The sequence below is a fragment of the Lissotriton vulgaris genome, chromosome 5 (genome assembly GCF_964263255.1).
Source record: "Lissotriton vulgaris chromosome 5, aLisVul1.2, whole genome shotgun sequence".
Lineage (NCBI taxonomy): Eukaryota > Metazoa > Chordata > Amphibia > Caudata > Salamandridae > Lissotriton > Lissotriton vulgaris.
The window spans coordinates 354,460,549-354,483,746 of NC_141693.1; the positions used below are offsets into that span (position 1 = coordinate 354,460,549).

General features: G+C 47.6%; 1 protein-coding gene across 28 annotated transcripts in view; it reads right to left on the reverse strand.

The window, feature by feature from the left end:
• The window catches only part of EIF4G3 (eukaryotic translation initiation factor 4 gamma 3), a 1,432,461-nt gene that overhangs the window by 253,067 nt on the left and 1,156,196 nt on the right, over positions 1 to 23,198 (reverse strand). For all 28 annotated transcript variants that reach the window (XM_086921648.1, XM_086921654.1, XM_086921652.1 and 25 more), the window contains 2 exons: positions 2,078 to 2,171; positions 1,333 to 1,444 (listed from right to left, as the gene is read on the reverse strand). In XM_086921648.1, coding sequence (XP_086777774.1) covers positions 1,333 to 1,444; positions 2,078 to 2,171 — 206 coding nt within the window. The remainder of the gene's footprint in view (positions 1 to 1,332; positions 1,445 to 2,077; positions 2,172 to 23,198) is intronic.

The window sequence follows — 23,198 nt, forward strand, 5'->3', positions numbered from 1 at the left end:
CCCAAGGAAGCTATGTATTCCAAAAGGAGTTTCAGATTATCATATGTGACTCAGTACTCTACTGCAGCAAAAAAGCCCATTCAGGGCACAATGAAATATGATCGACAGATGGACAACCAGACATATTTAGATATGCGCACAGCTAAATAGCTGGTTGTTAGGAATTTTACCGTGCAACAATTCTGTAACAGCTTACAAAAGGGAATTAATAGGCATCATTTAATGTTTTATTAATTTCCTGTACATAACGCACAATAGTTGTTTCGCTATACAAATACAAAGTATGAATTTAATTGCAATTATGTATGGCGTTGTAGCGAGACACGAATGTATTGGTGAAAGTAAATACACCACTATAAGATGGCCGCCATGATTAGTCCATCGTCGATTGTTATGATTTGTTTTAAGCACATGTAAATAGGACTTTCTATGTCTATGGATTGGACTGCACTGTTTATGATTTAAACACGAATGCGTAAAGTTTTTGTTGACACTGATGAAGGCGGGAACGCTGAAACGCGTTTGTCTACTTACTTGCTGAAGCGTTTATTAAATAATATATAACTTAACCCCCCTGGATTGCTTTTTGCGAATAGTGTTTTGTGGAAATACAAGACCGGAGTGGTGTGTATGTATGTATGTATGTATGTATGTATGTATGTATGTATGTATGTATGTATATATACACACACACATTACGTAGGTTTTAAAACTATGTTCTGCACAGGCAAAATATTTTTTTCCCATCTGTATGTAAAAGCATTTATATGTATAAATCTTCTTAACCTGCATCTGTATCTTGTTTCGAAGTCTATATTAAATATTGGTATTTGGCATTACCTCAAACCAATCTCCAACTCAGAATCGATAGCATAGTTTTTGCAATGTGGCTGATTGAGATAATCTAGTGCCCTTATGGTTTGCTTTCAAAGTTTGTTTTTGCAACCTCTGTAGAATGTGTGTGTGTGTGGGGAGGGGGGGGGGTTGGGGTGATCTGGAGGCCATTCACTGGTTAAAAATTGGTATAGAGCAGGCCAATTTTTTAGCGTGATATTCCACTTTCTTTTTCTCTAGGTCGTCAACATCTTAAGACAGTCCAAAAGACTCAACTGCATCCACGTTCAAAAAACAGATTATGAAGATTTATTATTACATCCTTTTTTTTTTTGCACGGGCGAATCACCAGTCTTCGACACCATGGCATAGTGTACCCTAGGAAATTCTTTCCTAATCTGAGATTGAAATGTCATGATCTTGCAACTTAGGAGACATTACATTTCTCAAACACAATTGCTGCAAACATCCTAATGAAACCAGAAAAAAAGCCCTCACCTTATTAACGCCCTTCGTGAATCAAATTCTGGGGTTGGAGACCCTGGAGAAATAGAAGATGGTGGCTGCTGTAATGCTGAAAATCTGTTTGTGGCACCAGGTCGAAGGGACTCTGTAAATGATTTTCAGGAATTTGTATAGTTAGTAAAAAAAAAAGAAAAAATAGGAACTCCACATTGTTTATCCTTTACATATTTGCTTTCTGCATGGAACATATTTTGCTGATACAGTTGTAAACAGGTGCCAATAAGAAGAGACAAAGATAAGCTAGCTAACCATAGAGCACTACAAAAGTGCTTTTTCCTGGAGCTAGTAGATCATCTTTATTCAATTCTTGGGCCCAAATGCTTCAATGAACCACAATTATAAGCAGAAAAAAAAACATTTCCAACAACTGAGACAGCTACAAAGCTCTGCTAACGCAACTCAGTCCTGAATTGGGGAAACTAGCAATGGAATTTCAGTAAGGAATTGAATGGACCGCAATCCTGCCATCAGGCATTCTAGATAATATAGTACTGGCCCCCTACAGTTATCTGTGCGTTCTATTCCAGAACCTCCAACGAGGCCACCTACATAGTTTAGGTTCACTTCAACTCACGTGAGCACTAATCTAGAACTATAGGCATTTATTAGTATGGTCAATAACACATGATCCCACTCTGTTGCAGCCCTTTTTTCCTGTTTTGGTGCCCAAAGATGCATGTCCTTCAGTAAGAGTGAATACACAGTTTTCTTTACTTACCAGGATCACCTACTTTGGCTCCACCACTGCTCCCCTTTCCCCAGCTGTCGAACTGAGCTTTGGGCACAAGCTGGATTTTGTCATCTATAGTAGTCTACAAGACAAGACACACAAAGCAGTCAGCGGGATTTCAATGCTGAATTATGTCAGGCAGTATTTTCTACCGCCATCCTTTACAGGCCTACAGCTCAATGTCCAACAAACAACATGTCTAATTAATCTGACTGTGCATTCAATTGTGGATCTATGCCACATGCTGTTTTTTTTCGTACAGAGATTAAGAAATATTGGAAATATTGCTGAATTTTAATGAGTGCATTTGGTGGTAGAACTGTAGTCCAGGTTCTCTCTACTGAAATTATTTAATCTAACAAAGTAATGTCTCCATATTACCATATCACAGGAAACTGTGATCAGAAAGGCATGGATAATGTTACCAAAAGGCCACCAATAGGCCAACAAAACTGGACCTGCACCATTGACCACACATTCATTGTTCACAATGGTAATGAAATGATTACAACGGTCATTGGGTACAAAGCCTAATTGGCCCCATTAAAGAACATTCTGTCCTAAACATGGTTGCATTTGCTTCATCTTAGTATTCGAACTGTACAAGCTCCCTGCAAACAGTAATTTTGAGACAAGTCTTTTTTTAACCATCTCTCTTAATTTAGATTCAAACAGTGGGAGAAATGCATTCAGTTTACCCAACATTTAAACTATCTGACTGAGGAAAGAGAACAATGACCAAATAACACTTCACCCCCTAGACAAGATTAGCACAATGTGTTCAAATAGTAAACAACGGTTAATCAACAAAGTCTGAAAAGACGGGTCTCACTTCATTCACCTCCACACAGTGCTAAGATTTTCAAAAGAAACAGATGTAGTGCCCGCCAGCGAGGTAGACCCATCCCTGGAGGGATAACATCTAGATGTGATGAGGGAGGCATTGACGTTGGCAGGACACCAGTGACTCATATCAACTGGAAAGAATTCTGTGGAATTAAGAGGGGCCCAGCTAGATATTCCATAGCTGCAAATACAAGGCATCAATGGACGGGGGATCTTTCTTCCAAAAAATAAGTCAAGGTCTTCTTAGGTGCACTTGAACAACTCCACATCAAAAGGCGATCTTGTAAACCAGGGCATTGAAGGTTTAATATTATAAAGGAGAATTTAGTGAGCAAAGGGTAGCCCAAGACTGATTACTCATAGCCCATGTGCAGAGTAAAGTTGAGTACCCTGTTGGACCGTGAGGGTCACCCAAAGCTCCACCCCCATAATGGTCAAAGGTTACTGCCTTTACCAGGAGTTAAGTAGTACAAGCGCAGTGTTGAAAAGTAGGAATGAACAGTATTGTTTACCTGTTTCACTGGAGTGAGGCCTACAGGCCAACTCATGTAAAGTTCTGCGGCAGTGTGCTTAACTCACTGCTGGCCTGCATCAAGTTAGTATGTAGTGGGTCCTGCATATATGTGTGCCTGTCAATCGTACAATACATGGACGACTCTGGGTTCCATTTTGGGAGACCCTGGGCTGACTGGAGGAGCATGAGGAGGTAGAAGATTTTCCCCCATACAGATGTGTAGATTGCTGCATTCCCAACAGCTGAACACATGTTGGAGGACGAAAGATCCAGGTTCTTCAGTACAGTTCAAAGGGTGCTCTTTGATTCTGAGAAAGGTCACTGGGAAGGGTGCCTGGGCACATCTTAAGAAAGAGATGGGGCTGATAACTAAATCATAACAAGTAGGGATGGGGCACTGGGGTAACCTTTTGATAAACAGATCACTGTAACCGTCAACCAGGTGAGAACCTCTAGTCACTCCCATAGCCTGTGTTGTGAGGTTATCAGATTTGAAGTACCTCTGGCTGCTTCCCAGAGTAATGGAAGAACAGAGGACTAGGCACTACAAAGGGAAGCACACCACCAGCATAAACGTCAAAGGCTCAGACCCCAAATCACATTTGGTGTCTGGAAATAGACTATAAGAAGGTAAGCTTGAGGTCCAACTGTCAAGCAGCCAATTGATCTGCATGTTAAAGAGGAGAAGCTCTGCAAAACGTATACCTCTAACCTGGACTTGGGGCTAAGGTCTGCCAGTTTCACAGCTGGGTGAGGGGAAATCACCCAGGGAAATCCAAGACCACCTAGCCTGGTGCACCAGTGCCTTCCTGCTTGTCAAGATCAGTGAGCCTTGTGAGGAAGCGAAGAATGCAAGGAGGGAGCAAGGTCCAGTGGGGGATCCTAGTGAGTGGATTCCACAGTGAGGTATGAGGAAGTGGCTGCTGCACCAATCAGGCCAGATTGTAGTTAAAGTCGACGACCCCGAATTGTCGAGGGGGCCGCTGTGAGGAACAAGTTAATTACCTTTGGTAACAATTGTGAGAAGTTGGCCTGATATATAATGTTCACTATTCTAGTGAGCACTTTGTATCAGTCCAAACAACCCTTATTGATGATTGGTTGTAAGTCAACCTTATAGACCAGCTATCCTAGTAGCATGGATACGAGCAGTCTTCGGGCTAAACTCTAGAGGGTGTGTTAAGCCAGCTGTTATACCATCACATATACCCCTTGAACACCAAGTGAAAGGACACCACACAAGTGTTATGAAAATAAACAGTGTATTTATTTAGATCACAACAGCCCTGTACTCTTTATGAGGACAGGGTACTAAACACACAACAAAACTCTTACGAAAATACTTTAAGTTGCACAATTTACACAAATGCCCGAGGGGCACGGAAAACCATATACTACAAAAGTGGAATGCGAAATTACTAGCAGGTAAGTACTAATCTCATAGGGTTTGGAATCGCTAGGACTGGCCTACTGAACCTTCAGATTACTAGCAGGAGGCCTAGGGGACTCGGGTGAAGAGTGTGCACTCTCACGCGGGATGCGGGACAAAGTCTATGGAGGCTAGTAAAAGCAAAGTTAAGGATATCGGACGAATCCGACTAGTTAGGCTGAAAACGAAAAAGGATCTGGACCCTTGGATAGTGAGGCTATGCTGGGGCACCGAAATGCCGAAGTTACCTAGCCCAGGGGCTGCGGCTGCATAGGTCTGAAAAGACGTCGGGAATCCTCGTTGCAGTCTATGGGGCCTGAAAGAAGAAGTTGCTGGCAGGCGACCAGTGAAGAAGTTCGAAGTGATCCAAGCCTGGATCGAAGATGGAAGACACCTGTAAGCAGAGGGGACCAAGTTCTGAATCACTAGCCAGTGATTAGATGGGCACCAGGATGGCACCGGATGGAGTCACCTCGACCAGGTGAGTGGGCGACGCTGGGCTCTGCAGTCTCACGGACCAGGAGGCGTTGTCGGCGACCAGGATGGAGGTGCGAGCTGTCCCACGAAGGTTGCTGCTGTCGACGTCTTGGCAAATTCAAGCCCACGCGGTGGACCTAAAATGGCGTCTGGAGTGGACCAGGAGGGTCCGGGGTGCTCCTCTTTTTGAAGGGAGCAAGGGCCAGTCTGGAGCAACCAGACCAGCAGTGGTGATGTCGTCGGTCGTCGTCGGGAAGGCCACAAGCCAGCGGGCTAGTAGCCAGACAACGCGGTGAGCAGCCAAAAAGCAGAAGGGCCCCACGCAGATCTCGTGGATGCTGGGGGGCTGGTCTTCGGTGCTGGGGCTGCTCAGGGTCGGGGCTTCTCGGACCCCAAAGCACTCACCAGAGGATCCCTCGGCGGTCATGCTGGATAGAAGTCGTGCAGTTCTGATGATGGCCGGTCCCTCGAGGTCTCGTCGCACCTACGGTTCTCAGCTTAGCTGTAGAGGTAGGTAGAGGTCAGAGGTGCCAGGGAAGCCGGATCTCGTCGAGCTGGTCAGTCGGATTCCGGAGGAAGGACGTGCAGCAACCCGCAGTGTTCTTGATGGTGCGTGCGGGTGCAGGGTGACTACTCCTTAGCCACAAGGGAGAAATCTTGAGAAGAAGTCGAGAGTTCCTTTTGTAGAAAGTAGTTTCTTGATTCAAAGATGATCTAATTTGGAAGGGGGCCCGCTCCTATCTTTATACTAGGAAAAGGGGCTGGCACGCGACTAGGTCCTGCCAATGGGTGGGACCAGGAAGGGGGGTGGTTACACCCCTCTCCCATGCCGGACTTTCCCCAGCTCAGGGGCTGGTGTCCCCCTGGAACTGGTTCTAGCCGGCAGATGCATAGTGAGCACCGGGGTGCCACTTGCAGTCACCTTCCTCTAAAGCCCTGCCTACCAAGGATACACAACACCCTGTCTGGGATGGTGCTAGCACCGCCCCTGACAGGAAACCCTTTGTCCAAGCTCCCCTCGCTGGAAGGACTCCCAGCTGCAGGGGGTCAGACTTGTGTCTGTGGTGGCAGAATCCATTTTGTGATGCTGAGGCTTGAGTTAACTTTAACCGGGGTTCATAGTTACATACATGTCGTGTCCCTCTAGAAGGGTGGAATGCTAACCCCGTCGCCAGAATTGGCGAGGGGTTAGTATTCCAATTTGTATGACACCTTACTCGACATGTTTTGATAAAGCGATACCAAAGATAGCATATAACCGAGAGGATTATAATGCACTTAAGAGTATATGGTATGCGTTATCATGGAACAGCTATTAGGACTTGGTTCCGCAAGCTGCAAACGGGCTCAGCTCATGCCAGAGCACCATCTCACACGATTCCAAGCACTCTGCCTTCAGGATTGTCAAGGCCTGCCATAGGAGTGACTGATAGGAATCTGTGTGTCCATTTTAGGGTTAGATATAGGTATACTATATCTAAAGCAAAGGGTGATTACACCACCTTGCCCCAGCTGTCGTGCAGCCAGTTGTGTCAGATTTAGATGGCCAGCCAGGGGTGGCATAATACATGCTGCAGCCCCTGGTAGGCCCTGGGTACACCTATGCCCTGAGTTACAGGGTCTGATAAGGTGGCCCAGTACCAATTGGATATGTACCTAAGGTACAGGGAATCCATTTTACAGAGAGAGCAGTAGGCCTGGGGTCCTGATTGGCAGGGTCCCAGGCCAACTAAGTCGGAAAACCAGCAAAACACCAGGCAAAAAAGTTGGGGGCAACCATAGTCAGGTATCCACCTTCCTACAACAATATATCTGCTAAGAAACATAGGTTATAGATTCCTTACCTTATAATTACCCCCAGGCGTCAGACTGGTTCAAGAAAGCTTTTTTGTCAGCAGTACCCCTGCGCGATGGAAGGTGGCTTCGGTTGACTCATTCGGCGTTGGCGTCGTGATGACCTCGCGGTAGCTACATAGACACCGCCTTCACGTGCTAACGTCTGTACACGACTTTCCACGCCAGAAGTGCAGAGCCATGCAAGACACTGACCACTGGTGCACAAAACTAGGGCCCTTAAAGGAAGTCCTTAACCCTAGAAGTCAGTTTGCAGAACGGGGAGGATGGGAGGGGCGGTAAGGAATCTATAACCTATGTTTCGTACAGATATATTGTTACCAAAGGTGAGTAACTTGTTCATCTAATAGAAAAACAGTTATAGATTTCTTACCTTAGAATAGATACCCCAGCAAAACCAACCCCGGAGGTAGGTCTGCAAACTAAGTTCACACCAGAAAGTCCTGGAGAACAGAACAGCCAAAGAAGCAGTTTCTCTGGACTTGGCTGTCCACGCAGTAGTGTTGGTAAACGTGTGCAGCGATGCCCACGTAGCTGCCTGACAGATGTCACTTAGGGGGACTCCTCGTCCCAAAGCAGTGGTAGCTGCCGTCGCCCTGGTGGAATGGGCAAGCAGTCCCACTGGAGGCTCCTTCTTTGCCAGAGAATAGCAGGCTTTGATGCACAGAAAGGCACACCTGGAGATGGTCCGTTTGTGCACGGCCCAACCTTTCTCAGCGCCCACATAACCAACAAAGAGCTGGTCGTTCACTCGGAATGGTTTGGTGCGATCCAAGTAGAAGGAAAGTGCAAGTTTTGGATCCAGACGGTGGAGCCTCTCTTTCTATTTTGAAGGATGCGGAGGCGGAAAGAAGGTGGGCTAAGTGATGGTTTGGCCATGTGGAAAGAAGTAACCACCTTGGGAAGAAAGGAAGGTCTGGTTCTGAGGACGACCGGGACTGGATGGACAGCCAGAAAGGGAGGCTTGGAAGAAAGAGCTTGTAACTCATTCGCCCAGCGTGCAGAGGTGATGGCCACCTGAAAGGCAGTTTTCAAAGTAAGAAGTCTAAGAGGACAGTTATGTAGCGGCTCAAAGGGAGCGCATATAAGGTAGGTAAGGACAAAGTTCAATTCCCACTGAGGCATTACGAAGGGTACAGGAGGAAAGAGATGATTAATGCCCTTAAGGAAGCCATTTACAACAGGGGACTTGAAAAGAGAAGGCTGATCAGAAAGCCGAACAAAGGCTGAAATGGCGGAGCGATAGCCCTTAATCGTGCCCAGAGTAGAGCCCTGCTGGGCCAAAGAAAGGAGGAACAAGAGAACCTCAGAAAGGAGATTCACAGCCTTTGCTGTGTCCCATGCCCCAAATTTGTTCCATCTTCAAGCGTATACCATCTCAGTGGGGGGATGCCTGGCTGCCAAGATAACGTCACAGACTTCGGGAGGCAGATCAAACTATGTCAACTGCCGCAGCTCAATCTCCACACAAGGAGGTGGAGGCTAGAGAGGTTCGGGTGGAGGACCGTCCCTGCTGCTGCAACAGAAGATCCTCCCGAAGAGGCAGTCTGATCGGAGGATTGATGGCCATGTTGAGGAGCTCAAGATACCAGACCCTTCGTGCCCAGTCCGGAGCCACAAGAATGACTTAGCCCGGTTGCGCATGATCTTCTTCTGCACTCTTGGCAGAAGTGGTATAGGCGGAAAGGAGTATAGAGGACCATAACTCCACCCGTGATGAAAAGCATCACCTAGGGAGTGTCGCCTTGAAAATTCCAACGTGCAGAACTGCTAACATTGTGCGTTCTCTGCGGTGGCGAATAGATCTAACCAAGGCTCTATCTATGGCTGAGGGAGACCTTGCACCACCTCTGAGTACAGACACCATCCGTGAACCATAATTCACCTGCGGCTGAGTTCATCCGCCCCGGCGTTCAGAGAACTTGCCAGGGATATGACCTACTGTTCCAGCCATGTCCAGAGGCGGTCGGGCCTCCTGACGTAGGGTCCACGACCCAACCCCGCCTTGTTTGTTGCAGTACCACATGGCGGTGGTGTTGTCCGTGAACACCTGCACTACTCTTCCCCGGACAGAGGGAAGGAATGCCTTGAATGCAAGACGAATCGCCCGACGCTCCAGAAGGTTGATGTGGAGCCCGGACTCCGCCTCTGATCTCCACCTCCCCCACTGTGAACTTTGGTCGAGAAAGGGAGAGGGATCTGCAACTGACCCAATCCTGGTTCGTTAGCCACCACTGCAATTGGTGTGCAGTGCTCTCCGAGATCTGGATGCAATCGGACAGGTTCTCCTGATGTTGTGCCCACTGGAACTTCAAGTCCCACTGCAAAGCCCGCATATGCCATCTGGCATGGTCCACCAGCTGGATGCAGGAGGCCATCAGGCCCAGTAGCCGGAGGGTCATCCTGACCGAAACCCGGGCTAGAGGCTGAAAGATCGGAATCATACCCGAATATCCCAGACACGCTGTTCGGGAGGATAGACCCGAAACTGCGTAGTGTCCAGAACCGCTCCAATGAAGAGGAGTGTCTGAGAGGGAATCAGGTGTGACTTCGGCACTTTGATGAAAACCCCCAGCGAATGCAGGAGGTCAGCGGTATTGTGGAGGTGGGAGACGACAGCCTGGGGCGAGCCCACCTTCAACAGCCAGTCGCTGAGATAGGGGAAGACTGGACCCCCTGATCTGCGCAGATGAGCAGCGACCACCGCCATCACTTTTGTGAACACACGAGGGGTGCTGGTAAGGCCGAAGGGGAACATGATAAACTGAAAGTGCTCGTGGTCTACCGTGAACCGAAGGTAACCTGGTGGGACGGCAGGACGGGGAGGTGAAAATAAGCGTCCTGCAAGTCCAACGCTACCATCTAGTCTCAGGGTCGAGGGCAGACAGCACCTGTGTTAGCGTCAACATTTTGAACTCCTTCTTCCGGAGGATGCGGTTGACGTTACTGAGATCCAAGATACGACGCAGGCCTTTGTCCTTCTTGGGTACCAGAAAGTAGTGGAAATAGCAACCACAACCTACTTCTGGGACAGGAACTCACTCGATGGCCCCCTTGGCCAAGAGTGCCGAAACTTCCTGTTGGAGAAGGGCCAGATCTTCCGACATGCGATGGTACTGAGGCGGCATGGTGGGCGGGGTAGTCTCGAAGGGGAGGGAGTAGCCCCTTTGGACTATTTGCAAAACCCACCTGTCCGACGTGATGGAGCACCTTTGGGGGAGGTGATGGCGAATCCTGCCACCCACTGGCGTTTGGTGGCCCTGAAAAGTCAGACTAGGAAGGTTTGGAGGCTGCTACAGAGGGGGCTGTGGTGGACTGGCCCGCCCGCTGGCCCCCAGAACCACGCCGCTGGTTTCCACGTCCCCGGCTGCGCTGGGGCTGAACAGCTTATGCTGGCCTGTGGGTCTGGGTGGGACGTGGTGGAGCACCCCTTCCATAGCCACGAAAGAGGCGAAAAGCAGACTGCGCAGGGCAGGTGGTTGAGAAGCCCAAGGACCTGGCCATAGCCCGAGAGTCCTTAAAGCGCTCCAGCCCATTGTCTGTCTTGTTGCCGAATAGGCGAAGGCCATCAAAGGGCATGTCCATAAGAGTGGATTGGACATCCTCTGAAAAACCAGTCTACCTCAACCAAGCGTAGCGCCAAAGGGCTACCGACGTGGAAATCATCCTGCCTAGTGAGTCGGTGGTATACAGCCCACAGCGGATGGTAAACTTCGCTGTGTCTCTCCCTTCGGCAACTGCCTGAGAGAGTACAGCCCGGGCCTCCTCCAAGCACTGAGGCAGCACTTGCCCAACTGTGTCCCACACGGAGTGGGTGTAACAGCCCAAAAGACTTGCAGTGTTTACCGACCGCAGTCCCAAGCTGGAGGAAAAAAACATCTGTTTCCCAAGATGACCCAGCTTTTGGATTCCCTATCAGGTGGTGCAGTAGGGAATGCGCCTTTGGAGGCTGAGGCTTGGACCACCAAGCTCTCAGGGGTGGGGTGTTGGGAGAGGAAAGTGGGGTCGCCCGGTGAGGAAGGTGGCGTTGGGCAATCATCCTATCCACAGGAGTCCCTTTGTTGGGCCTGGACCAGGTGCTCAAAAGGATGTCCATAAGGGCTTCATTAAACGGCAGCAGGGGCTCCAAAGAGCTAGCTGCCGGTTGAAGCACCTCTGTCAGGAGGTTAGTCGTGACTGCCACCATAGGTAGCTCGAGGTGGAGAGCCTCGGCTGCCATACGCAACACCATTGCGTACGACGCTCCCTCCTCCGTAGCCATGGTAGGAGACAACATGCTAAGGTCTGGTGAGGTATCCAGACCACTGGCTTCCCCCAGATCCTCTCTCCAGTCCGATTCATACCCTAACAAGTCAGTTAAAGGATCTCCAGACCCCTCCCGGCCCGCCTAATTCTCCTCTGGCTGCCAATCTGGTGTAAAAGAGCCAGGGTAGAACAGGGGCACCAAAGTACTCTTCTGCGCCGGATCTGGCGTCGGTCTATGCCGGTCCAGCTCTGTGTCCACCTTGAAAAGGACGGGGTCTGCATCGGCTGGGGACACAGCCAATGGCGATTATGGATGTAATGCCCGTGGAATCGATGCTGGCAGAGGTGTCACAAGGTCGACCGGTGCCGATCCAGATCCAGGCCTGGATCCAAGGGGGCCCTGCGGTGCCGAGGCCGGAGCCGCCGCTGTTGAAGGTCCAGGGCCCCCAGCCGAGTCTGCGGGGCCCAAGACGCGCTGGTGGAGTCGGGCTGCCCAAAGATGGCATTCATTGCTTTTAAAAATTGCCGAAGCTGGGCAGGGGGCGCTCCGTGTCCCAGGAAGGGAGGGAAGCCCGGAGTCTGCCTTTCAGGCTCTGCACATGGAGCCGCGGGGTGGGCCCCCCGGATCCCTCGTCGAGTCTGCCAACGGACAGGGAAAAGTCAAAGAGTGACAATGATTCTTCAACTTCTTCTTGTGCTTCTACTTACCTCACCACGAGAGTGAAGACTTGGATGAAGAGTGATGATGGCTCCATGACCTCGAACGGTGCGGAGCCGACTGCCGGGCCTCGAGAAGCTTTCGGGAAATTTATCGGCATTGGAGTAGCAGTACCATTTTGCTCAGGGCCACCCCGCCCATAAGAGATACTGGCAATCAGTTCAAGAACTGGAAGGAAGCTTCTAGGTTTTAACTCACTCTGCCCATATTCAGATGATAGCAGTCTACTGAAATGACACTGCTTCCACTGCATCTCTGACACAGGGAGATCAGCGGGAGCCCAACCCTCCAGAACCGCTAATGGGAAGAAAATTATTTTATGCTTATTGACATGCAGTCGAGACGCCCTGATCGAAGTCAGCCATGATCTCCAATAAAAGTCTCACTGACCTCTCTGGGTTTGTGACATATACGAGTGTGTCATTTGCATTCTGCATTCATTGATACAACATGGGTGCTCTAGCCTACCCGATTCCCCACTCATCCATATCCCGTCACAACTTAATCACAAGGAGCTCCATCGCTAAGGCAAAAAGAAGCAGTGACAGGGGGCATGTTTGTCTTGTGCCTCTCAATCGATAGGCAATCAGAGGTCTTATTTCTAGTTCAGACCTGCATCAGAGGATAGGTATAAAGTAGTAGTACCCAGGATAAGAATAGCGGCACCATTCCCATTCGTCTCATCGCCTTCCAAAGATACTCCCAGTTCAAAGTATCACATGCTTTTTCGATATCCAAGGCTACAAATGCAGCTTCCAAGACTGTATCCGGTAATACGGAGTGTGGCACGTGGGACAGCCTTCTAAGATTTTTCTGTGTACCTCAGCCAGATATGAAACCACACTGGGTCTCTTGTACAGGGTGATGTATTACCCTGCGTAATCTGGTTGGAAGAACTTTTGACTGTATTTTTGTGTCTACTCCTAGCATATACAGTGGTCTACAGGAACCAGGGACCGCCAGGTCTCCATCTGGCTTACTGATAATGACAATCTGGGCTTCTCTCATGGACTGTGGCAACACCCCCAAAAGGCTGCACCTCCTGGCCGGCAGGGCACCAGCAACTATAAACATACCTAATAATATGCTACCAGGAGTCCATCAGGGCCTGCGCCCGTGGAGCGTCATGTCCCAAACAGCCTCCTTCAACCCCTTCCCTCTGTGCTTCTCCTCCAGCTCCCTACCCTATGCTGCTGTAACACAGATAAGTAAGAGTCTGTCCAGAAAGCCCCAAACATCTACCAAAGGGTCCTGTGTCGCCTTGCTATAAACTGCCAAGTGCCCCTGCAGCAAGGAATTGATGCCCAGCTGTATCCAAACTATGGTCCCTTAGTCTCAATGACAAAATCATCGGAGGAGGGCCCTCCCTATTTAGCAACCACGCCAGGAACCACCCCGTCTTGTCCTCCTCTCTATGTAGATGTTGCGGGCATTCACGTCAGACACGGCAATCCAATCTATCCCACAGCTCCCCCACCGTCCTTTGGGACAGAGGTAGCTCATTCTGTCCAGCTCCCACTACATGTAATTATCAATGACCTTTGTGAGGAACAGTGTGATGTATCTGGACGACCATAATAGTCCCAGCATACTGAACTCGTCGTTCTGGTTCATGGTGGTGCACAGATATAGGGGGAGCAACACAGCCACTTTCCAGTAAACACATAAAAAAATATATTTATATATACTAATCTCCTTTGTAAGAATACACTTGATATCCTTTACACCAGGGAAGAGGGCTGTTCCCTTCGTACTTTCCTTAAGCCGCAATACTTCCCTTGAAACCACAGAATTAGGTAAATTTTGAATCACTGCTAAACAGCTAAATCAGCTCTCGGGGGAGAGAAGTATAAACAGAGCTAAAGTGCAGCCCAAAAGTTCACTGCATGTGATTCTACTTCTTGTCTCACATAGCTCGGTATGGAAGGAATCGGAATGACTAAGTCGTGACTTGGCCCTAATAGCGTTTCGTCTCTGTCACCTTTTACGGTGTTTCTCCAATGCAGTTAGTTGGCCATAGTCTGGATTGGATTTATTGCTTCCTTCTAACTCACTTGGACTCCATTCCTCGTCAGATATTTAAATGTGCAGGATTAGTGGCGCTTGATCTCTGCTGGTAAAATGGTCATTTTTGCTTTGCCAATCTAAGGAGATGGAAAATGGAAATGTTCATTGATATTTTACATTGTCTAGTCACAATCTGTCCATAATTGAACTGAAAACTTGTTGTGGAAGGGTAGCTGGAGCAATATAGTTACAACCTATCAGAGTGCATTTTTATGCAGGACGTTTTCACCTTTTGAGTGCTCGTTGTGTCTTCAAATGAAATTATTGCAGACTCCATTAAAATCATGCACATGGCGACAGGGTCAAAATTGTTCTGCAATACGTTTACTCTGGCGTGCACTCCGATCTCAAACTTACAATTTCCTTTACAAAGTCAGTTCAGAGCTCCTCTCATAGCTCTGTCTTAAAAGCGGAGATGCTTTTTAGTAGACACGTCTTCGTAAGTACCATTTCTAAAAGGGGGTCTGGGGATGGCCCTGCAAGTTATAGTTGTTACAGAGCAACTAAGTGTTGCTGGGCCACGAAAAAGAAGGTGCTGAAACCCTTTTATTCTTCTCTTTTTTGGTGGCAAGGATGGATGTTGCTAGATCAGGTCAAGCCCGATTGGATCTGTAGCGCAGAAGTCACATATGTTGATGGAGTTGCTCCTAGTAGCATAGAGTCACTGTAAAAACAGCAAATTTGTAGCGGGTAAAAATAATAAGGTATATCAGTGCCACCCAATTCCAACACTGGGATTCAGAACCCAAACTCCCTTCCCCCGGACTAATAAGTGCTCAATTAGAGGTAGAGGAACAGAAAGCTTAAAATTTCCTTCACTCATAAGGCTTAAAGGAAACGTCTCAGTAAGACCACAAGTTCAATAAAGTTAGGGTCTAATTGAGCAATTCAATGTTTTTATGGTAGGGGAGATAATGACAGCCTCACCGGAATTTTTGCTGGAGCTACTCTCCGTTAAAATAAAAAATGAGGCCACCAAAAGAGTACGTGGAATCAAGTCTGACACTCCAGTGCCACAAACAATGGACAGCCTAGCAATCTCCCCAAGTCTCAGTTCAGCGAGGTGCAACTTTCGATCTACCTCTAGGCCAGCACTTAGTGGGCAGTCACTTCCTCACAACTAGCTTCAGACCCACGTCCGGTAGGCACGCCCTCCTCCGACTGCAGCATTGTGGCCACGGAGCTTGTGCATCTCAGCGGCGCCCGCATCGCGGAGATCATCTGGCACCGGGGACCTCTCTGCTGCCAAAACGTCCACCACCGGAAACTGAGCAGGACATAGGTAAGTTAGTGCACAAGAATTGGCGACCCCAGCGAGATTTCCAAACACAAGGAGGACATCGGGATTTTTCTAACGTGGGCGGTCTCAACCATTCACGGTAAAAAGACTGCTGCTCGAGTAAAAAATCAACTCAAGCGGTAGCAAAATCAGCTCGAGAAACTGTCCCACTCTAGCACCACGTGGTTCTGTCAGTGCTGATTTTGAAGTGCGAAACACGCTACTGGTGCTAAATCACAGCATGAGCTGCGTGACATGCCAGTTGGAGGAACTTCCTGGAATATCGCAGAGTTTTCATGTAACTACCCGAATTCTGCGTGATCAAATTCCGTGAGTTCGGACCACACTAAGTCCAGTTTAGATTTGATAGCATACTTTGTTGCATCTTGTCATCCAATACCAGCTTCTGTAAGGTCTGACAGATGTAGTGAGACAGTCCGAAGATATCCATCACTTTGTCCCATAAAGCGTGTGAATATCTGCCCAGGAGACATATGGAGTTTACTCTTTGGTCAACGTCTCCATTCTTTTTGATTCCTATCAGGTGGAGTGATAGGGAATGCATTGGGATTCAAGCAGCTAGTCGATGTATGGAAACAAGGATCTCCAGAATAAGATGATGTAATGGAAATTCTGGATCCCCAGGAGCAGGTTTATGTTGCTTTGACAACTGCATACTCACTGCAGGGCAAGATACTGGTTTTAACCAGGTGCCCCCCAGTACATCAGTTAAGTCCTCATTAACCACTTGGATGCTAAGGGGAAGACTCTCATGTAATGAGATTTCCATTGAAATGAATGGGCAGTGCATGACAAGTTACCCTTGTCATTAACATCCAAGTGGTTAAAGGGGAGCGGGTTAAGGACATCCATTAGTGTAGTTTTGACTATCTGGGTTGGTAAGAGGAGGTTAAGTATCTCAGCCACCCTTCAAATCACTGTAGCAAAGGATACAGACTCTTCAGTAGCCAGGCAGGGTTTGGTGAGATGAGGCCAATGTCTGATGAGGTGTCTAGACCACTAGCATTCTGTAGGCTATCAAAGCTATTGGCTTCATAATATTGGTTTTAGTCATCCTAATCAAGATTGCCCAATTCGTAATGTGGGCATAGTCTGGCCAGCATGGGCATATGGTTTAAGTCTAGGTAGTAGAGCATGTGTCACTGAATCCGACATTACAATCAGCTTCCCTTACGGCATAAGGGACATTGAGATCGGCATCGATTCGCATGCCGGCGGTCACAGTGCTGAGATTGGAGCCCTGGATAGCATTGGGACTGTGTTCGGTGGAGTTGGAGAGGCCACAGTCGAAAGAAGGGTGGATTGGCAGACAGCAAATCGACTGGATGCCTACACATATCCGTGGGGCCCAGGAGGGCTCCACAGGATCCAGTGTGGCTCTAAAAATTTGGTCCATAGCCACCTTCAATGCTGTACATTGTACAGTGCGACCAAAGCAGGACTAGTGTCTGGATCTGTTCCTCAGCTAGGTAACAACTGCCGTTGCGTGACTGAGTGGTGGGATGAAGGAGACCCAGGCTCAGATTTCTTTTGCTTCTTGTGGAACTTCCTCGACTTACTGAAGGGCCCATGACCATGAAGATGCCTGGCTACAGGAGTGGCCTCGGGAACAGCAGTGCATGTATAGGAAACTAACCACCTACAGATTGTTTGCTTGGAGGAAGCTATGCCTGTTCTCATTAGACCATAGTTGACAAAGCGGTGGTCAGACTGTCTGATGTATTTTGTCTTATCTAAGTAAAACTTTAAGACCCTTTTAATGTCTAAAGAATACAAAGCCCTCTGCGCTGGGGTGAAGGGGTTAGAAAAGACCTAAGATGGTTTTGTTAATGTGAAAATCAGACACCAACTTTGAGAGAAAACTCGGATGGGTCCTCATGACCACCCTATTAAAGTGAAAAACTGTTTAATGTTCTTTAGCACATATAGACAGAATCTCACGGTCTCTACGTGCTGAAGTAATGGCCACTAGAAAAGGCACCTTCCACATGAGGCTTTGTGTATTGGTTTAAAAGGGGGGGGCATTCATTTTGAAAGGACCTCATTAACTTCCCACTGGGGAGAAGGTGACCTAACTGGACGGAATACCTTTTTGCGCCCTTCTAAAAATTCCTTGACTACTCGTATTTGACAGAAAGAGGTCTGTGTAGGGGTCTTCCTGTAAGCTGTAACAGCTGCCCGATGTACTTTTATGGAGGAAAACTACAGACCAGATTTAGCTAAATGGAGAAGGTAGGGTAGAATTAAGTCTGCTTGACTCTAAATTAGATGGACATTATTTTGGGCATACTACAAAAAATTATTTTCAATTTGAAATAAATAAATTTTGTGGTGGAAGGTCTTTTGGACTTTTTGAGAATGTTGATACATTCCTGCGACAAGCCTAAGTGTCAATATTGAAGGAATTCAAGAGCTATGCGGTCAACTTCAGCGAGGGAGGTTTAGGATGGAAAATCTGCCATCCGAGCTGGAGCAGGAGATCTTGCCTGCATGACAATCCTGTGTGGTCTCTGCGACAGGTAAAGCAAATCCGTGAACCACCACTGGGGAGGCCATTCCAGAGCTACAAGAATCAGTGTGATCCTGGACTTGTAAAGCATGTTGATCACTGTAGAAATCAGAGGAGTTGGTAGACACGTGTTAAGAAATTTCTCTGGCAAAGGAATCAAAAGGGCATTCACCTTCTCCCCTGGTTGGGAAAACCTGGATGTGTAGTAGGGGCATTTTTTTGTTGTTTGCATATGCAAACAGATCCATGTGTGGATTTTACCTGCTTTAAAAATGTCTGCATGACATCGTCGTGCAGAATCCAGTCACCGTTTTCGTGTACATTGCAACTGCCAGAATCCTCTTGGATGTTCTGAACTCCTGGCAGGTGAATGTACGATATTGTCAAGTTCTTGGCTATCAGCCACTTCTAGAAGGCCTGCACTTCCAGGGACCGGAGACGAGATTGAGTTCCTCACTGCTTGTTTAAGTCGGACATGGTGGTCATGTCGCTGGTTTGGACAAGGAGAGAGCATGTGGTTATGAATGGATAACAGGACTTCAGGGCTAGATGAACTGCTCTCAGCTCTAGCATGTTGATATGATACTTCTGCTCCTTATAGAACCACACTCCCTGGGTCTTAAAGGAACCCAAGTGAGCTCCCATCCCTGGAGAGAGGCATCCATTATCAGTATCAGTGTGGGAGGGTCCAGGTGGAAAGGAGTTCCGTCTCCGAGTCCACCCTGGTAGCAACTGGATTGCAGGTTGTGAGAGAATCAGTTTGTCTTCCGAGTGATCCGAAACCCGATTCCACTGATTCTCTAAATATTGTAGCAGAGGACTCATGTGCAGTCTTGTGTGGGAGACTATGAAAACCCATGCAGCTGTGCTTCCTATCAGTGAAGTTATCTGTCAGGCAGATGGATGAGGAGTGTACATAAGATTGCGACACAAACTACCTGAGCATAGTCTCTCTATCGAAGGATACACTCTTGTGGCGATTGGGTCTAGAGTAGCCCCCAAGTGATGAATGATCTGGACTGGATGTTGTGTGGATTTTTTTTTTAATTGACCTGGCGACCTAGCTTATGCAGTGTCTCAACACAAATTTGGTAATGCTCTTTTGCTTGTGCAGAGAGGAACTCCTGATGAGCCAATTGTCTCGGTAAGGGTAGACTAATATTCTCTTTCTCATTAAAGTTGCTGTGATCACGGCCATACATTTTGAATATGTTCAGAGAGCTAATTTCAGGCTGAAGAGCAGCACTTTTCAAGGATAGTGCTCTACCACTTTGAAGCACAGGAACTTCCAGTGTTTTGTGGTAATCAAGATGTAGAAATATGCATCCTGGAGATCTATAGAGGACATCCAGTCTCCCTGATGTAGCTGTGGGTAGATCTGGTGGAGTGCAAGCATCCTGAATTTTTCTTTTCGTATAAATTTGTTCAGTACTCCCAAGTCCAGAATGGGTCTGAACGGTTGGTTCTGACCCTTTTTCCTCATTAGGAAATAGCAAGAGTAGATTCTGAACCATCTTTGGGTGCGAGGGACTTCCTCTATGGCCTCACTTTGGAACAGACTGAGGACATCCTTTTGCAAGAGGTCTCACTGACGACATTTTTGAAGGTGGAACAGCAGGAGTAGGAGATCTGAAATAAAAAGAGTAACGATTTTGCACAATGTTTGATACCTACTTTTCTCTTGTGATTGCGTGCCATTCCTCCAGGTGCATGGTAATACTCCTGTACTCCCCCCCCCATCCTCGCTCCCACTGGAGCGGTTTGGTAGAGGGTGCAAGTTGTCATGATCCTCGCCACAGCTGAACACTATATATCTTTTGATGATATATCCTTTGAGGTCGACGGGTGTCTCGATGTCGACGGCCGATTGAGGTAGGGTGTCAATGGCATTGTTGCAGCAGGTAAATGCCTCAATGGCGATCTTGTCACCAACAACCACTTTGACGTCCGTAAAGATCTCGACATTGAGTGACGACGAGGCTTCGATATCAAAGGAATTCTCAAAGACGATGTGTGCCTCGATGTCAAGTGGCGAGTCTGATCCGAAGCCACTCGATGTCTAACAAACGGGTATTTTTACCGATTTTGACGTCCTACTTCTCAACGTTGAACAGGTTTGCCATTTCTGATGTCTTATCAGATCTCCCTCTGTGGACTGTTTTTTCGAAGATGAGGGCGCTATGGAGGAGGTTTGAGATGCCAAGGCCTACTGCGAACTTCTAAATCCTCTCTCCTGGAGACTGGTGGTCCTGTGAGGTCTTAAAGGCACAGTGCCAGTTTTTGTTCTTTTGCATTTTGAATGCAGCCTATGGGCTAAGAATGTCTCATATTCCCATTCATTTTAAAGATTTTTAACCACCTGATGCTCTCTTTCTCTGTTTATTACAGAAACACCTTGATAATTGGGATTTAAAATGAAAAGCCAATGTAATTTGGACATTTTTAGCATTTGGTATAGGATATTATATATATATATATATATATATATATATATATATATATATATATATATATATATATATATATATATTTTCACTGTTTCCCCACAGAGGGAGGTGGAGCTGCACACGACAACCAGGTTTGTCAGTTTCTTTATTTTCTGTTGCATTCTTTAGCGCAGCATTGTTACAAGACGCGTTTCGTTCTTCCTAGAACTTCCTCAATTGCAGAACACCACTTTACCGGGAACGCCAGCTTGTTGCTATAAGTACCTCGTGATTTCATTGTTTTTAAGCCTCCAATGGCAATATTTGGCAGGTCACTTCCTGTTGTAAGCCTTATGGTACCTGTAGTGCAAGCGGCTCCCCGGGTCTTTTTTAATATTTTTCTACCCTCCAGTGGGCACGGTGTTGCTTCAATGCCGACAATGTTTTTTCTTTTTTGGACTTCTGTCCGACAACAGGTTTCCCCAAATCAGCTCCTTGGAAAGCTTGTTAGAGTCCAATACCGGGTATCAGTACCCGGGAGCACCACAACCTTCTAAGCCGTTTTACCGGATCAACAAGGAAGGTTCAATTGGAGGGTGTATGGCGCTCTAGATGGCAGCGCAGTCTCCTTCGGCGGAACCAAGCCGATAATATATTTTCACTGTTTCCCCACAGAGGGAGGTGGAGCTGCACACGACAACCAGGTTTGTCAGTTTCTTTATTTTCTGTTGCATTCTTTAGCGCAGCATTGTTACAAGACGTGTTTCGTTCTTCCTAGAACTTCCTCAATTGCAGAACACCGCTTTACCGGGAACGCCAGCTTGTTGCTATAAGTACCTCGTGATTTCACTGTTTTTAAGCCTCCAATGGCAATATTTGGCAGGTCACTTCCTGTTGTAAGCCTTATGGTACCTGTAGTGCAAGCGGCTCCCCGGGTCTTTTTTAATATTTTTCTACCCTCCAGTGGGCACGGTGTTGCTTCAATGCCGACAATGTTTTTTCTTTTTTGGACTTCTGTCCGACAACAGGTTTCCCCAAATCAGCTCCTTGGAAAGCTTGTTTGAGTCCAATACCGGGTATCAGTACCCGGGAGCACCACAACCTCCTAAGCCGTTTTACCGGATCAACAAGGAAGGTTCAATTGGAGGGTGTATGGCGCTCTAGATGGCAGCGCAGTCTCCTTCGGCGGAACCAAGCCGATAATATATTTTCACTGTTTCCCCACAGATTGCCGATTTCAAATTACGCTCCAAGTTCACCATCAAGGCAATCCTCGCACTCTTGTGGACGGGTGCAGCTAGTATGGCGGTGACCCATATGTAAATTACAGCTCCAGTTTCAGAAAAGAAACGCCGCACTCACAGGACCCCATCAGAAGTGCTTTTATTAACAAGAAACGCGTTTTCGGCGTGCTGCCTTCATCAGCTTGTTAAAAGTCCAACTGCACATTCTGATGTGATGTCGATTTAAACAGGAAATCTGTTGCGATTGGATGTCCACGAGAGTGCGAGGATTGCCTTGATGGTGAACTTGGAGCGTAATTTGAAATCGGCAATTGCACCGCCATGCAGGAAACAGTGTACCGCCGTCGACTGGGTCAATAGTAATCCTTACTATTGGAGCTGCAGCCATAGGACCAGCTTCAGCGGCAGGTGCAGGGAGATCCTGTGGCTGGACGAGGGACCTCATAAGGAAGTGAAATTCGGGCACAATGGAATTTTAAGAGGACAGTAAATATTCACAAAAAGGCACATGGAAGGAACATACCCATAGAGAGGCTTGGATTGAATGGCCATACAGGCAGGATTTGTTCCCCCGTGCGCTCTACTGGACTATATATTCCAGCATGCATAATTCACGACGATACAGTCCTCTTTCACTGTTTAACTGTCACATCCAATCGCAACAGATTTCCTGTTTAAATCGACATCACGTCAGAATGTGCAGTTGGACTTTTAACAAGCTGATGAAGGCAGCACGCCGAAAACGCGTTTCTTGTTAATAAAAGCACTTCTGATGGGGTCCTGTGAGTGCGGCGTTTCTTTTCTGAAACTGGAGCTTTAATTTACATATGGGTCACCGCCATACTAGCTGCACCCGTCCACGAGAGTGCGAGGATTGCCTTGATGATGAACTTGGAGCGTAAAAAAAAAAAAAAAAAAAATATATATATATATATATATGTCCAAATAGCCATCCACACAAAGAAGAAGGCGGCAACCACAGAGGAGATATTCTTCAGAGCAGCTTTAATGACAGAAACGTACAGTCCGGTGGCGGCGAATGCATTTCGGTGCATTGCCTTCCTCAGCGCCCTTCACCCGACAGAATGTCCCGGTAAGTGCCTCCTGCTGCCTTTTGGTGAAAACGAGGCTCTGCTCCTCCCCCCTTGCCGTGAAGCACACCTGTTGCTGTGCATGTTGGTACCTTTGCACTCAAACTCCCACAATGCCATATGGTGAGGCAGAATGGGCCGGTGACATGGCGGAGGCTCAAATGTTGTTATTCTTTGTGCAGCAGCCCAAACAGCAGGGCTCGATGTTGCCTTTGTCGTTCTCCGCCAGTCAAGCCGCTCCTCCGGTCTCCTCAAAACCATCACAGCCCTCGTGCAAGGCAACCATTGAGCGGGGGCAAACTGCTACAAAAGGAGGTAAATTACCTCCACCGCCCCAGTCGCCACACACAAAAGGCAGGTCCGAAGTATATCCTTAACAGGAATGTTGT